Raw genomic sequence first — 15,019 nt, forward strand, 5'->3', positions numbered from 1 at the left:
ACCATATCACCATAAAATTATCCATATTCTTTTATTATTATTATACAATTGTCATTACGTTTTTACACTAATATACTCACAAGGGCAAAAAAGTCATTTATCCTTACATTTTACTAACTACCAATATAATATCAATATTCATTAAATCATGTCTAATACAATATAACTATACTATTGGGACGGAGGGAGTATTATATATATTTTTTCTACTAAAAGTGTATTCGTATCATATTTAGTAAACAAAATATCAAATTTTTAAAAAATTTTAATATTATTTTTCTATCTATTAAAACTATTGTCACTAATAGATCATATATATATATTTTATACTTAATTTTTTTAGTATAAAATTTTACATTACTAACTCTTAAAATTCTAATTTTTTTTTACAAAAAAAAAATAAATAAATAAAATAGAATAATGGAGTAATATTAAAATATTATTTCACTTGATATATGTTTTGTAAGTTTGAGTTAATTTTTTAAAAATATTATTAAAGTTCCTTTATATAAATATTTATTAATTTTTTAAAAAAATATAAAATTAATTATTTAATATATTTTTTGTGAAAAAATAATAAATATTTGATATATTTTTTAAAAAAATATTAATGATAAATAGTATTAAAATTTAAAAACATATATAAGTAGTATTGGACAAATATACATAAGGATTTTTATTATACAATTTTCAAGATAAGATATATATCAACCTATTTATCTAAATAAATAAATAGTAGTATTTAATATAGTAATAGACTAGGTTCAAAGTTCAATTTATTACCTATATCATAGCATTTATTTAATTTGTATTTATATTTATGCTTAATAGAAATTAAATATAATATTTTTGTTTAATAAATAATACATTTATATAATTTTTTTTTTTTTTAAAAAAAGGCTTAAATAAATTAACAAATTACAATAGTCAATTATACTAAAAAGGCTTAATGGGTGTGTTTACTTGTAAAATTATGATTTTTTATTTTTATTTTTATTTTGAATAGTAAAAATTTAAATTTAAATAGTTATTTAATATGATCTAAATATCTATTAATTGTGTTTCTATATGAAATTTTATTTTTAATTTTATTATTCAAAATTTAATTTTTCTGTAAAAATATTAAATCAAAATACATATTTTTTTTAAATAGGCAAATATATTTACGTATATTAGTAACTGTGTGTCTAAATATCCACAATATTAGTTTGTATACATAATAATACTACATTTGTATCATATTCAGTAAAAAATATTACTCTATCCGTCTCATAACAAAGTATCTATTTTTTATTTTAGTCTGTCCCATAACAAATTATCTATTTCTTTTTTTAGTAACTGTACTATCTACCTAACATTACAAATACCTTTACAATTTACAATATATTACACAAATGTCATTACCTTTATATCACATGTACTAATAAAATTATTTTAGTCATTTCTACTTTATTCCTACTATATCCAAATATAATACTAATATTTTTAAAATTATATGAAAAAAAAATGAATATTTAATTATGAGACGATGGAGTATTATTCTTTAAATACACTAGTTCCTAATAAAAAAACTAATTCTATAAAATTTCAATTATATTTTAAAAAAATATAAATAATAGTATTAAAATATTTTTTTCTTAATATACATGTTAAAAATATTGAATACTATTTTATAAAACTGGGAGAGTAAATAATAATATTAATAAAACATTCTATCAATTCAAACAAAAGTATAAAAGTAATACTCCCTCCGTCCTAAATGACGTGTCTGCTACACTACACTGTAGATACGGTATTTTAAAAATGGTATAATTAGTAGATAATTAAAAATGTATTAGTAAAATAATTATTCTATAATATAAATAATTATAAATTAAGATTAAAATAACTAATTAGTTTAATTAAAATTAAAAAATTTAAAATGAGATTAAAATGTGTAATTATTTTCCAAAAAAGGAAAGTGACATGGTATGTGGAACGGACACACGACAATATAGACATGGTATATGGGACGGAGGGAATAGTAAATTTAATACATATTTTTATTAGATATAAATACTTGCAATATAATTTTTTTTAATATTAATATATATTTTTTTGTCCCACCTAATTTATTACAGTAATATTTATAATTTGTCACTATTATTTTTTTTCCGCATCACATAATTTCTCTATTTTATATAATTTATATTTTTTTAAAATATAATTTTACATTTTAATTACATCTTAAATTCTATTATTTATATATTTTTAAATCTTAGTTTATAATATTTTATTACACAATAATAATTTTTATTAATATATTTTTAATTTACTTATTTATTATATTTTACTTAAATTTTTATATTATAGTAATATGGACATATTATTCGAGAAAACGGAGAGAATATATAGGAAGTATAAACTAATGAATTTTGAGTGGATTTTACTAATTATTTTATATTTCTTAAACATATTTTGATTTATTATATGTTATCAAAAATATTAAAATATCAACAGTTATAAAAAAATAAATAAAATATATGAATTAAAATGAAAGGAAAAAGTATATTTTTAATGTACTGTAGTTCATTTTTCAGTTAACATTGTATTGCGAATATATATAAATAAAAAATTAAAATTAAAATCGAGCGTATTAACAGCCTATAATCCTCGCCAAATATTCAAAACAAAAAAAATATAGTGGAGAAATTGACGAAATTGCCACGATACAGATGAGAAAGACTAGGGGTATAACCGTAAAACTACATTGTATCCCCTCTGTCCCTGTGCCTGTCGCTGTCACGTCCCATCCACGCACATGCCCGCCCATTTAAAGCGAGGGACGCGAATAAAAGAAGAGCTGAGATTGAGTACGGGCGACCTCTATTCCCATTACCTGCACCCTCCATACACCACTCGCCACGTGTCCCAATGAAATGACGTCATAATTATTAACAAAAATTAAATGAAATAACCGAATATCACTCAAACGTTACGAGAACATTGGGAATTTAAATTTATTTAAATGTTATTTCAAAAAACAATTTATTTATATAAAACTAATTTAAACTACATTAATTAATTAATTAAATATTATTGTGCTATTAATAAAATAAAAAGGAAGTAGTTAATTAATAATTGAGTAGTATGTAATTTTCTAAGTACCAAATTGACAATAGATTATCCGAAGTGAGAGTATAAATAAGGAGTGTAGAAGTCCGAGAGGGGGGACGGAAACACCGCAGGAAATCTCGGGAGGAAAAACGCCGGCGCCGGAGCCACCGCGGTGTTTGCGGCGTCGTACGGTTGTTGTGGTAGCGAGCGAGCTGTAGAAAAGGCATTCAGGATTCGTGATTTGTAGGAGTGGTGGTTGTGGTACGGAATTTGTTGGTAGTGATGGAGAAGTCGACGCCGGTGAGGAAGCCTAACACGTCGACGGCAGATCTGCTTACGTGGACGGAGAATCCGCCGGAGAATTCACCGGCGACTGCATCCGCGGCTCGGTCGCACCAGGTAATGGCGTTCGTTTGTCCCGGAGTGCTTTCGTTGCGTTTGGTTTTTTTTTTTTTATTTTAATTTATTTATTTTTTGTTTTGGTTTGAATGTCGGTTTGGAATGGCAGCCGTCGGATGGAGTGAGCAAGGTGGTGTTCGGTGGTCAGGTGACTGATGAAGAGGTTGAGAGCTTGAATAAGAGGTTGGAGATCTAGCTCATTTCTTTTTCCTTCATAATTTTTGGATTTCTTTTTCTCCTTTGTGATTTTTTGTTTGTATATAATTTCTGCAAGTCTGAATCGGGCAATAAATGCTGCGGTACGGAGATTTTGTTGGTTTTTATTTACTTTTCACATATGAACTTTTGGCTCCATTCGTATTGGCTGTATTTCGAATTTAATGCATAAATTTTGCACGATTCAATAAATTTTGTGATTCTTCTGCTTCTCCACTGTCAAATGCCATTGAAGGCCAGTTTTATATCTCTGATTTCGCTGTACGTTGTTGTTTTACAAGTCAACGAAGTCACTAGATTGCTGAACTTCAATGTCTTCCAAATGTTCGTGATCACTAGATTTAATCGCATTTTTATTGATGTTGCTTTTTTTTAGCTCTTGATCCACCAAAATCATTCGAAGAACTTGTTGAATTATCATATTTGCCTGAGGAAGAATTGATTTAGTTTTGCTCATATAGCTAGCTTGCTCAAATCTGAAATTAATTAGGCAAGCAAGGAGACTCTCTATGGATCTCATCTCATCTAAACTATGAAAATTCTCTGTACACTCTCGAATTTACTTTTCCTAAATTACATGCTTGAATTTGATGGTGCACTTTAGAATTTCTCAAGATATAGGAAGCAATCTTACTTGGTATTAACAGATTGTCATGATTAAACTCCTGTTTGATCTGATACAATCCCAATGTTCATTCTCTGTTACATCTCCAGATCAATTGTTCCTCGCCATTCCTTTATTATTCTTACACATTTCTATGGATAAAACCTAACTCCATTTCGGAATCCAGGAAACCCTGCTCAGACTACAAAATGAAAGAAATGACCGGCAGCGGAATATTCAAGGGAAAAGGAGAAGACGGAGCATCGGACAACGAGGAAGACACGAACAAAACCGGGCTACGCATGTACCAGGTATCGTACCCTTAACTAATCCATGTTAATTTTCATTCGAATCCCGATCATACGTTCTGCATTGATGTTCGATCGATTTGCTCCAGCAAGCATTGGCAGGAATCAGCCACATATCCTTCAGCGAAGAAGAAACCGTATCTCCAAAAAAGCCGGCTACTCTGCCCGAAGTCGCTAAACAACGCGAGCTGAGCGGGACACTCGAGAGCGAATCCGAGGCAAGATTGAGGAAACAAATTTCCGACGCAAAAAACAAGGAGCTTAGTGGGCACGATATCTTCGCTCTGCCGCCCGAAATTCAGCCCCGTCCGTTCGCTGCCCGAGCTTTAGCCCTAAGGGAAAGCATTTCCATCGGCGAATCTCCTGCATCCCACAATGTACGTAGCCGTAACCATTACAAATATACTATTACTATCTGTTAATATAAATATATTATATTAATGTGTGTGTATAGTTGTATTTTTTTTAATAATGTTTTTGGAGAATTGTTCCGGTGAGAAATAGACTGATCGATTCTGGACAGGGCGACGGAGCAACAGGCGAAGAATCTGTGATGAAGACGGCGAAGAAAATTCCGAACCAGAAATTCTCGGAGCTATCGGGGAATAACATCTTCAAGGAAGATGGGGGGGCGGCGGCGTCTGCAGAGAAGCCTCTGAGTTCGGCGAAGCTCCGGGAGATGAGCGGGAGCAATATATTTGCGGACGGGAAAGTGGAGTCGCGCGACTATTTGGGCGGCGTTCGGAAGCCGCCGGGCGGGGAGAGCAGCATTGCCTTAGTATGAACGAATGATATAACTGAACAACGAGCTGTTACTGGTAACACCTTCTCCTCTCCTTTCTTCTTATTTCTGCAACTAATTATCTTTTTGGTTTTGTTGGGGTTTGGGTTTGTGTTTGTGTTTGAGTCGTTGGGTGTGTTATTTTAGACGGGTATGGGTATGGGTATGGGTATGGGTATGGTTATTTGATGGATATTTGTTATTTATTATTATGATTATGATTATTGGGTGTTGGGTTGGGTGATGATGTTTTTAACTGTGTGTTGGGCGTGTGAGGAATTTGATTGATTAGAGTTATAGTTAGTTTTTGTCGTGTCGTGTCCTCTTATGTAATGTACTATAATACCTTCTTCTTGCCTTCACTTTGTCTCTACTTATATCCTTTCATCTTTTATCTGCTTTGTTCTTGTAGTTTTTTTTTTTTAGTTTTTGGATCATGCTGAACCCGTGAACGTAGTCTTTTTTTTTTTTTTTGCAATTTTAAAAATTAAATACTTAATATTATGTTTATATCAAAAAATTAGTTAATACTGGTATTTTACTTTTTTTTTTCATTTAATTCTAAATTTAATACTCCCTCCGTCCCGAAACTAATTATCCATTTGTTTTTTTATGTAGTTTTAGAAATATTTGTATTATATTGGGATATAGTAGAAATAAAATAGAAATGACTAAAATAATTTTATTAGTATGTGATATAAAGATAATGGCTTGTGTAATATATTGTAAGTCGTAAGGTATTTATATTACGTAGAAAATACAGTTAAAAAAAATGGATACTTTGTTATGGAACAGACTAAAATGGAAAAATTTGTTATTGGACAAAGAGAAGGGAGTAGTTTTGTTGTTTCCGTCTCTTATGTCTATTTTTTTATTTTTATTTATTTTCGTCAGCCCATTTATTTTGTAATTTTTTTTTTTAGAAAAGAATTATAAATTTTAATTTTATTTAAATTTTAATTTTTTAAAAATATTTTATTATATAATAATTATTTTTATTAATATATTTTTAATTAATTATTAATTAAATTTTTTCTACGTTCAATGCATCATTTATTTGTTTTATATAAAAAGAAAAAGCTTTTATTTTTATTTATTTGTTTTTTATTAAAATTTATGTCTGATTAAATGGGCGAAATTTCGATGACATAGTATTTGTTTTGTAAAAAATGTTTATTTATTATTGTAATTCGTTTAGCAAAAGTATCATTATATTTACAAGGATCGCAATTAAAAGTAAAATGTAAATGTTATAATTAAATAGATAGTAAAATATTAATGGAACAAATACCAAGAATAATCTATTTGTTTTCGGCATTGTTTACGTCATGTTGATTTGATAATAGGTTATAATATCATTTTATATTTCTTTATAAATATTATTGATATTTTAAAAATATTAATATATATATAAATAAAATTATTAAAATACATATTTAAATGATTATAGCATTATATTTAAAAATAAAGTTTTAAGGAAATTTGAATTTAATTAAATTAATTTATATTGATTAAATATATTTAAAATGAGTAAATTTGTTAAAAATAAAATGGATTAAAAGAGAAATCTTGAAATATTAGTAATAAATTAATTATTAATTATTATATTAAAAATAATAAGTTAACAAATAAAATATTACGAATAATTTAGTGAATAACCAAATAAGTACAGTAATTATTTTATTTTAATTTCAACTGCAAAAAAAGTTAAAACATATTATAAGAATTTCGTACAAGAAAAATTTAGAGATACAGCAGTTACCAGAACTCGATATTCTATACTTCATCATATCTTCTCAAATATCTCATTCGAGGTAGACAGACCTAGGCTTGTTCAAAATATAACAAAGAATACAGAATAGAAAGGTTTATTTGGTTGTTATTTACAATAAGATATTAATTTAGATTTTTATTTAAATAATATTTTATGAAAAAGTAATATATTTTATTAAAAATATAGAGTATAATTTGGTTTACTTTCTATGATAAGAAAATACAAAAAATAATACAATCGCAATGTGTTATTTTTCATTTTTTATGATAAAAAATTCAAACAATAATAGTTCATTTTTTATGATAAAAAATTCAAACAATAATAGTCCTAGTAAAACATATATGATGTGATATGGATAAATATTATGTGATATTTTGAATGTAAAATTAATTTTTAATATAATATATAAAATAAAAAATAGATATTTGATTTGATATTCTTGGGAAAAAAAAATAAAAAATTAGATGAACAGTGGATTTGAAAGAAAAAGTGAGCACAAATTCAAAAGATGAGCATATTCTAACATGTCAATATCTTCTCAAAACTATTGAGATAATCTTCAAATTGAAGCCAAACACATAACAATGAACACCTTCGACAACTATGAACTCGCCTTATCTTTCAAGAAAAATTCCAACAAATGCAATGCTAGAAATCAAAGTGCAATAATAACCTGGACTGATCTCAATCTGCAATAAGGCGATCGATCAATCGAAAAAATGCAGCCGGGCAAAAGAACTACATCGGCAACTCTGACTGCAAAGAATGGAATAATAATCATACAAGTGAAACCGACCGTTAGTCAAACAATCATCCGGGAAGTCTATGTCACATTCGATTTATTTATTTACCTAAACGGTTAAATCGCCCACACAGCTACAAATACGATTCATCAAGAATAGCTGCATCAGTTTCACGGCTAACAGCAAAGTACCGCAACCACAGACTCCGGTGCTGTAAAACATCGCAGCATCTAATATCAATGAAGTGGGGAAAAAAAGGTAAATTTACTTATGCTAAGTGACATCCCTCGTAATTTTAACCCTAAAGTAGATCGTACTACCATTGTCGCTCTACTGATCCTAATTTTAAGCATATAACTCACATGCGTTGTGGATAACCATTAGAGCAACAATAAATAAGATACAAAACTATTTCCAGATACGATCCATTTAAAGAACCGAAATGAGGAAAAATGTCACTTGCCGAGCCAAATTTACATTCCCCCCTAGAATAAAGATGCCAAGATGGAAGGTTAGTTCTTACCAACTGAAACTAAAAGTCAGCAGCCAACAGCACATCAACTCAACAACAGCACCCGTTACAGATTACACGAACTCCAGAAATGTCGACTGATTACTAGTGATTAACTCTCCCCAAAGAAGACAGATATTAAACTTTCAAATGTGATTTTAAGAGAGAATTGGAATGTGTTACTTCGTTCTCTTACCTAAATCAAGATGCGAGTCAGAATGTAAACGTAGCTTAGTTCAGCACCATCCGAACAATATAAAAATCGACAGCGAATAAAAGCACTGCAGCATCGACAGCTACTGTATCATCTAAAAACAGCAGCATCTTGTCAATCAGCAACTACGACTTTTCACGGACACAAACTATAGAAGGCAAGTAAAGGGCATAATGAGTAACTTGTCAAAACAAAGCACTAGTAGTAAAGAAACTTTGTAAGATAAAAAAACCGACTAAAGTACCAAACAGTTAACGGGGTAGCTACACAAACTATCAAAATAAACCAAAACAATTGTCTCCACGGCTACGATAAGTAGATCAACCTTGGTAAATTTATCTCAGGTATATAAAATGGATCGAGTCACTGAGAAGATAAACACTGACAAATCAGCAACCGAAAACATTTTCTCAGCAATCTTCAAGTTCATTATTCCTGCAAAGGAGAAGAAAGAAACCAACACGATAATGTAAATAACAAGCTTGATCAATAGTGATAACGAGATAGGAGTAAAGGACTTACGTCAGCCTCAGAAATCGGAGAACGGCTACGGGAATCACGACGACCGCGAGGAGATACACTTCTAGGAGTAGTAGATCTTTCCTTGTGATTCCGAGCACCAGGGCTTTCACTCCTATAAGGACTTTTGTCTGGGGAAGGACTCCTCCGAGGACTAGGACTTCGACGGACAGGTGAAGGGCTATGATAAAAAAAAATTCATAATTAGCCGATAATCGAATAACGACAAATGAAGCAGCTTTTGCAGTATCTGTGTCAGACATAAAAATTAACCACCTTTCGTAAGATCGGGTCGGTCTGCGTCTCTCATCATCATCATATTTGCCTCTTCCACGATCCCTGCGATAACTAGGGCTTTCGCTTCTGCTCCGGTTTGGGCTTTGAGACCTGCTCCGACTTCGGTAACGAGAATCCCTGTCCCTACCACGGTGACGTTCGCGTTCACTTCTACCCCTACTTCTACTGCGGCTTCTCCTCCTGTAATCCCTGTCCCTGTATTAAACACTTTCTTTTTATAACTCTAGCATTGAGCAACAGATAAGCATTTCCATAGCAAGCTTGAGCTCAATCATTGCATCAATGGCAAAGAATATTATAATTCTGATTCAGAGAATTCAACTGTGTGATGTAAAAACCACTATGGAATCACACGGCTGATGGTAGATCAAATACATGAAATTTATTTCTGACATTTTGGTTATGGTAAAATTTCATTTATGAATTTCAGCAGCAGCGAGGTATGGGGATAAAGGACAGAACCATTGCTATTTATAGGAAGATACCAACCGTGAGCGTGGACGAGGACTGCGGCTTCTAGATCTTCCTCGGGGTTGATGAGTAGGTTCTTCGATTCTCCCTTTGTGACTGACGAGATTCCCCGAATCAGTTAGTGAAATCAAGATTTTCCATTAGGACAAAAAACAGATTAACTGGTAAACTATTTAATATCATCATATCATTTAAATAAGAGTATGCAAAAGATTCGAGATGAACTTGGCAAATCCATAATGTCGGGAGTAGTAAATGACTCACATTCGTTCAGCATTGGGGCCATATTTAGCGAATTGGACCATTATTTCCCGGCCGTCAACAACTCTTCCTGCATTCAAGAACACAACAAATCACCACAACTACTTTTACTTTACTTAATTGACTGAACCACACAAGAATGTTTTCAGACTCACCATCTAGCTTTTCTACAGCCTTTTGAGCCTCATCTTGATACTTGTATCGAACAAATGCAAACCCCCTCGAATCTCCGGTCCTACGTAACAAGAAAATGAATCATTCTCATACACAGGTAACAATGAATTCACTTATATATATATATAATGTCTCTAATATTCACTATGAAGTAGATCAGATTAATAGGAACACATTAACTATTCTTCAAACATTCTTAGATTACCCAAGAAACAGCACAAGAAAATTCTTCCATATCACAAGCATCAAAGCAAAACTTGCTACTGTAATTAAAATTTACTATAGAAAATGGAAATGCTGATTTCAATCTTAAATCCGCTGAGACGAAATAACCTACTTAGATAAATCTCGCAAAAACGCCCAATAAACTAATTCGCATACGCCTACACTCATTACATGCTCGCTCACACAACACACACGCAACAAATCACTCGCGAAATCGCTGAACCACATCGTTTCTACCTTCGGTCCTTCGGAATAAACACATCAACCACTTTCCCATACTTATCAAAGAGGGGGAACAAATCGTCCGCAGTTGTACCTGAGAAATGAAAAATAACACACAAGATTGAAAAACAAACCAAAAAAAGTTTCGAAAATTTCAAGGAATATAAAGAAAGACGCGGATTCTACGGAAAGTAATGTTGAGGACGAGGAGAGAGTAAGTGTCTCTGATGTCCGGCGGCCCCGATCTTCCAAAGTGCGACATCGTTGAGTTCTTCCCGATGCGTGTGAGAGCACCTCGCTCTCAGAATTCTCTTTCTCTCTCTAGGGTTTCAGACTTTTCCGATTAGACAATTTTGCCCTTCCGCCGTACAGTCACAGTGATATAAAACAACCGATATTCGCCCTAAATGGGCCGCCCAAAATTATAGGCCGGATTTATTTTGTCGAAAAGCCCAATATGTTTTTAGCCTCAGTGTAATTTTTAATTTGTTATAATTTTTTATTTTCTTTTTATTTTTTATATTATAATACATATTTATTTTACGTTCAAAAAACATAACATGACATTAATATCTATTTATATCACGTCAAACAATTATTCAAATTCAACATTTTACTATTAAAAATTCAAATCCAAAATCCCAAACCCACGAACAAACACACCCTATAGTAATTAGAAGATATTAACAAACATGAGATGGTTAGGGCATGGATTATAACTAACCAACATATGAACAATTACTTCTACTTTTCAGTACATTGCTAGAATTAATTCAAACATACTATTAATATGTATTGTTAGTTAATACTCCCGTCTCATTTAATTTGTCTATCTCTTTTTATTTTTGTCCGTCCTACATAATTTGTCAATTTTTTTTTAAATATAATTATACACTTTGATCACATTTGAAAATTTAAAATAATAATTTTTTTTTAAATTTTAATTAAACTATTTAGCTATCTTAATTTTAATATATAATCCTATTGATTTCTCCGTAATAAATATATTCATATAACACAACTGCAATTATAAATCAACAATCCATATTCTTATTTAACACAATATATTTTGTATTAATATATATATATATATATTATATGCATGTTTTACATGTATTATCAACAATCTTGATGAGTATTTGTTCAAAATTTATATTTTCTTTCCCAAAAGATATCAAATTTTAAATACTTATTATTTTATATTTATTATATTAAAAATTAATTTTACATTCAAAATATCACATCTAAATTCAAAATTTTACTATTTAAATCAAAACTCAAAATCAAATCACTCAGACAAACACATCATCAAGCATTGAATGGACATAAAATGGTAATTCCATCCATTTATATCAACCATGGTTAATGCACTGTTTCACTTAAGATAGGGTAAATATATATACATATATATATTACAATAGATACAGACATGACTTTGCCTTGCAAATTTTTCCATTAATTATTTCACCTAAGATCATATATAGCACCCCTACTAATGGAAACAACATAAAAATAAAAAATAAAAAATATTTAGTGATATAATTGAAAAGTGTATTACTGCTTAATCAAATCTTGAGTATTGATTTATTTAAAATAAAAAATAAACATTTAAATGATCTTAAAGGTTAAACATTTTTAAATATAATATATTCTTAGGGGTGGGCAAAAAAATCGAACCGAACAGCCGAACCGTTGAACCGAACTGAATCGAACCGAATTTTCGGTTAACCGAGCAAATTCGTTTCGAATACAAATACTGCATATTTGATATTTGCTCGGTTTGGTTCGGTTTTGGTTTTGAATATTTTTTTCGGTACCGAATCGAATATATTTATATTATTATATTTTAAAATTTATATTAATAATTATATTCGATTCGGTTTCGGTTCGGATTCGGTTCGGATATTTGAAATATTTACAAATATTTTGATTTAATTAGAATTTTAATTATTTTTTAATATATTATTTTTTAATTTCGGTTCGGTTCAAATTAATTGCAAATATTTTCAATTAACCGAAAATTCGGTGAACCGAAATTTTGGGTTCGAATACAGTTCACGATTTCGGGTATTTGTTCGGTTCGATTCGGATATCAAATACCTGCATATTTGCAAATATCCAAACCGTGCCCGCATTCTACAATACATTAGATATTTATAATATACATACACATACTGATCATTTATAGAGCATATATTTTCATGTGATTTCAATTTTTATGTGCAAATTGGGGCGATCAATATAGGGTGTGTTTGTTTGAGGGATTGAATTTTCTTTTTCACTATTTATCCAATTTTTTTTCCTCAAAAATATCAAATCAAACACCTATTTTTTATTTTTTATATTATACCCCCTCCGTCCAGTCAGAAAGTATACACATTACTATTTTAGGACGCCCAATTACAAAGTAACAATTTCCTTAAAAATATCTCAATTTTCCACAAATACCCCTACGTTACATCACATCATTACTTTTATACCAAAAAAAGTAAGGGCAAAAATGTCATTTTACTACTTTTACCTGCCAATTATAATTAAAATACTATTATTCCTTAATCTCCGCGCCAAAAGTAATTGTATACTTTTAGCTTGGATGGAGAGAGTACTAAAAATCAATTTTACATTCAAAATATCAAATCAACAACTTTTAGCTTGGATGGAGGGAGTACTAAAAATCAATTTTACATTCAAAATATCAAATCAACACCTATTTATATCACATCATACAACTATTCAAATTCAAAATTTCTACTATTCAAATCCCAACTCAAAATCCAAACCCCGGAACAAACACACCCATAATGTGCTAATAAATCCTCAATCAATATTTTAATAAAGAGTTTGGATCCTATGTTGATGTATTAAATTAATTCAACTTATGCTGAATTAATCTTAACCATTCATTTATTATAATTAAAAATAATAATTTAATTAATTTAATTTATCAATAACTAAGATTTAGTTTAGCAGTGCTGAATAATGAAATTTCAGCATGCTATCCAAGTTGTTTAATTAATCGAAGCTGTTTCAATAATAAGATCTCACACGTGTTGTAATTATATTGTCAATACATGTACGCTAATGAGTTGTATTTAACATTTTTAAAAATATTTTTGATCATTGAATTGAAAAGAGACGTTGATCGTTCATGCAATTATCACAAGTTGAAATTTCGAATTTTTATTTTTATTTTTTTTTATAAAAATCGAACAATAACTTACATTTTTTTATTCACGTGGATAAAATTAATGTATGTATATATATATATATATATATATCCATGTAGTGCGAAATTCTCGGTCTTATATATTTTTATTGTTTTTCTGTTATGCAAATAGAAAATGTAATTTTTATATTTTTATTGTTTTTTTTATATTTTTAATTAAAAATAATACTCCCTCCGTTATGCAAATGTGTGCTCATTTGATCGGGTACGAGTTTTAATAAAAATGAGTAATAATTGTTACTTTTTCTTTTTATAGTAAAAAAAAATACAAAAATATAATAATTTTTTACTTAAAAAAAAAATGAAAATATTTTCCAATGACAACCAAATTAAAAGGAGAGTGAGTATAGAAAGGTAATATAGATTGTTGTATTATATTTATGTATAATTGTATATGTATAATTAATAATAATGAATGCTAGAATTTATTTAGTTGAGTTTGATTTTGTATCTTGATTTGAGATTTAGATTTGAATAATAATTTAAATATGATATTTGGTGGGAAGATAAACATATTTTTCTAAAAATTAGAATAATTGTATATTAAAAAACCTAAATCCTAGTCAAAGTAAACAAAAAACCAATGATTGTAGGAATTCAAGAACTCGCTTTCTTCTTAAAGATTTTTGTTGTGTTGATAGTGAAGCGAACAATTTTTGCAATGGTAATTTTTAAATGTTCTTTTATTATTAGTAATCAAATAAAAACCTACGTATCGTTCACGTTTTCTTCTCCGATATTTTATTCAACATCCATCAAATGGAACTGTACAGACTTTCCAAAAGATAAAAGATATATTTGAGGAAATATCAATGCATGGAAACTCACTCATTCCCTTTCGGTGCAAAGGAAAATTAATGTGAAATCTTTTATTCTAAAAATGTGAGTGATTTACTCAACCAGATAGGGTTGAAAATTGGTGATGAGTGATTTTGAGATTTTAGAAAAAAAAAAAAAAAATTGAGTGAAGCTCTCACC

At 29.4% G+C, this 15,019-nt stretch overlaps 2 protein-coding genes across 7 annotated transcripts; one reads left to right on the plus strand and one right to left on the minus strand.

Annotated features, from left to right (window-relative positions):
* Nucleotides 1-3,176: 3,176 nt before the first annotated feature.
* LOC127242738 (uncharacterized) lies at nt 3,177-5,798 on the plus strand. 2 transcript variants are annotated; one of them, XM_051262415.1, is made up of 5 exons: nt 3,177-3,495; nt 3,605-3,678; nt 4,503-4,626; nt 4,713-5,000; nt 5,147-5,798. In XM_051262415.1, exons 1-5 carry the CDS (start codon nt 3,379-3,381, stop codon nt 5,405-5,407), a joined length of 864 nt encoding a protein of 287 aa, XP_051118372.1. In that variant the 5' UTR covers nt 3,177-3,378; the 3' UTR covers nt 5,408-5,798. The 2 variants fall into 2 exon arrangements, with proteins under 2 accessions (XP_051118372.1, XP_051118373.1); XM_051262416.1 differs by lacking the exons at nt 3,177-3,495; nt 3,605-3,678 and adding an exon at nt 3,920-4,035.
* Nucleotides 5,799-7,670: 1,872 nt separating this feature from the next.
* LOC127242726 (serine/arginine-rich splicing factor SC35-like) lies at nt 7,671-11,168 on the minus strand. 5 transcript variants are annotated; one of them, XR_007836865.1, is made up of 12 exons: nt 11,002-11,168; nt 10,831-10,909; nt 10,350-10,429; nt 10,198-10,264; nt 9,952-10,029; nt 9,442-9,657; nt 9,169-9,346; nt 8,972-9,081; nt 8,629-8,794; nt 8,445-8,537; nt 8,030-8,132; nt 7,671-7,934 (listed from the first exon to the last, which is right to left on the minus strand). XR_007836865.1 is itself a non-coding variant. In XM_051262396.1 (8 exons), the coding sequence occupies exons 1-8, from the start codon at nt 11,075-11,077 to the stop codon at nt 9,076-9,078; spliced, it is 780 nt and encodes a 259-aa protein (XP_051118353.1). In that variant the 5' UTR covers nt 11,078-11,168; the 3' UTR covers nt 8,846-9,075. The 5 variants fall into 5 exon arrangements, 1 of the variants encoding a protein (XP_051118353.1); XR_007836864.1 differs by having other exon boundaries at nt 8,445-8,550; XR_007836866.1 differs by lacking the exon at nt 8,445-8,537.
* Between the last annotated feature and the right edge of the window lie 3,851 nt (nt 11,169-15,019).

The sequence above is a fragment of the Andrographis paniculata genome, unplaced genomic scaffold (assembly GCF_009805555.1).
Source record: "Andrographis paniculata isolate CXL003 unplaced genomic scaffold, ASM980555v1 Contig87END, whole genome shotgun sequence".
NCBI classification, from domain to species: Eukaryota; Viridiplantae; Streptophyta; class Magnoliopsida; order Lamiales; family Acanthaceae; genus Andrographis; species Andrographis paniculata.

Coding starts and splice junctions, on each gene's coding strand:
- LOC127242738 (XM_051262415.1), top strand. CDS start 3,379: ATGGAGAAGTCGACGCCGGTGAGGAAGCCTAACACGTCGACGGCAGAT. Junction 3,679..4,502: donor GTTGAGAGCTTGAATAAGAG/GTTGGAGATCTA, acceptor TTCGGAATCCAG/GAAACCCTGCTCAGACTACA. Junction 4,627..4,712: donor CCGGGCTACGCATGTACCAG/GTATCGTACCCT, acceptor GATTTGCTCCAG/CAAGCATTGGCAGGAATCAG.
- LOC127242726 (XM_051262396.1), bottom strand. CDS start 11,077: ATGTCGCACTTTGGAAGATCGGGGCCGCCGGACATCAGAGACACTTAC. Junction 10,910..11,001: donor CGTCCTCAACATTACTTTCC/GTAGAATCCGCG, acceptor TTCATTTCTCAG/GTACAACTGCGGACGATTTG. Junction 9,347..9,441: donor CCGACCCGATCTTACGAAAG/GTGGTTAATTTT, acceptor TTTTTATCATAG/CCCTTCACCTGTCCGTCGAA.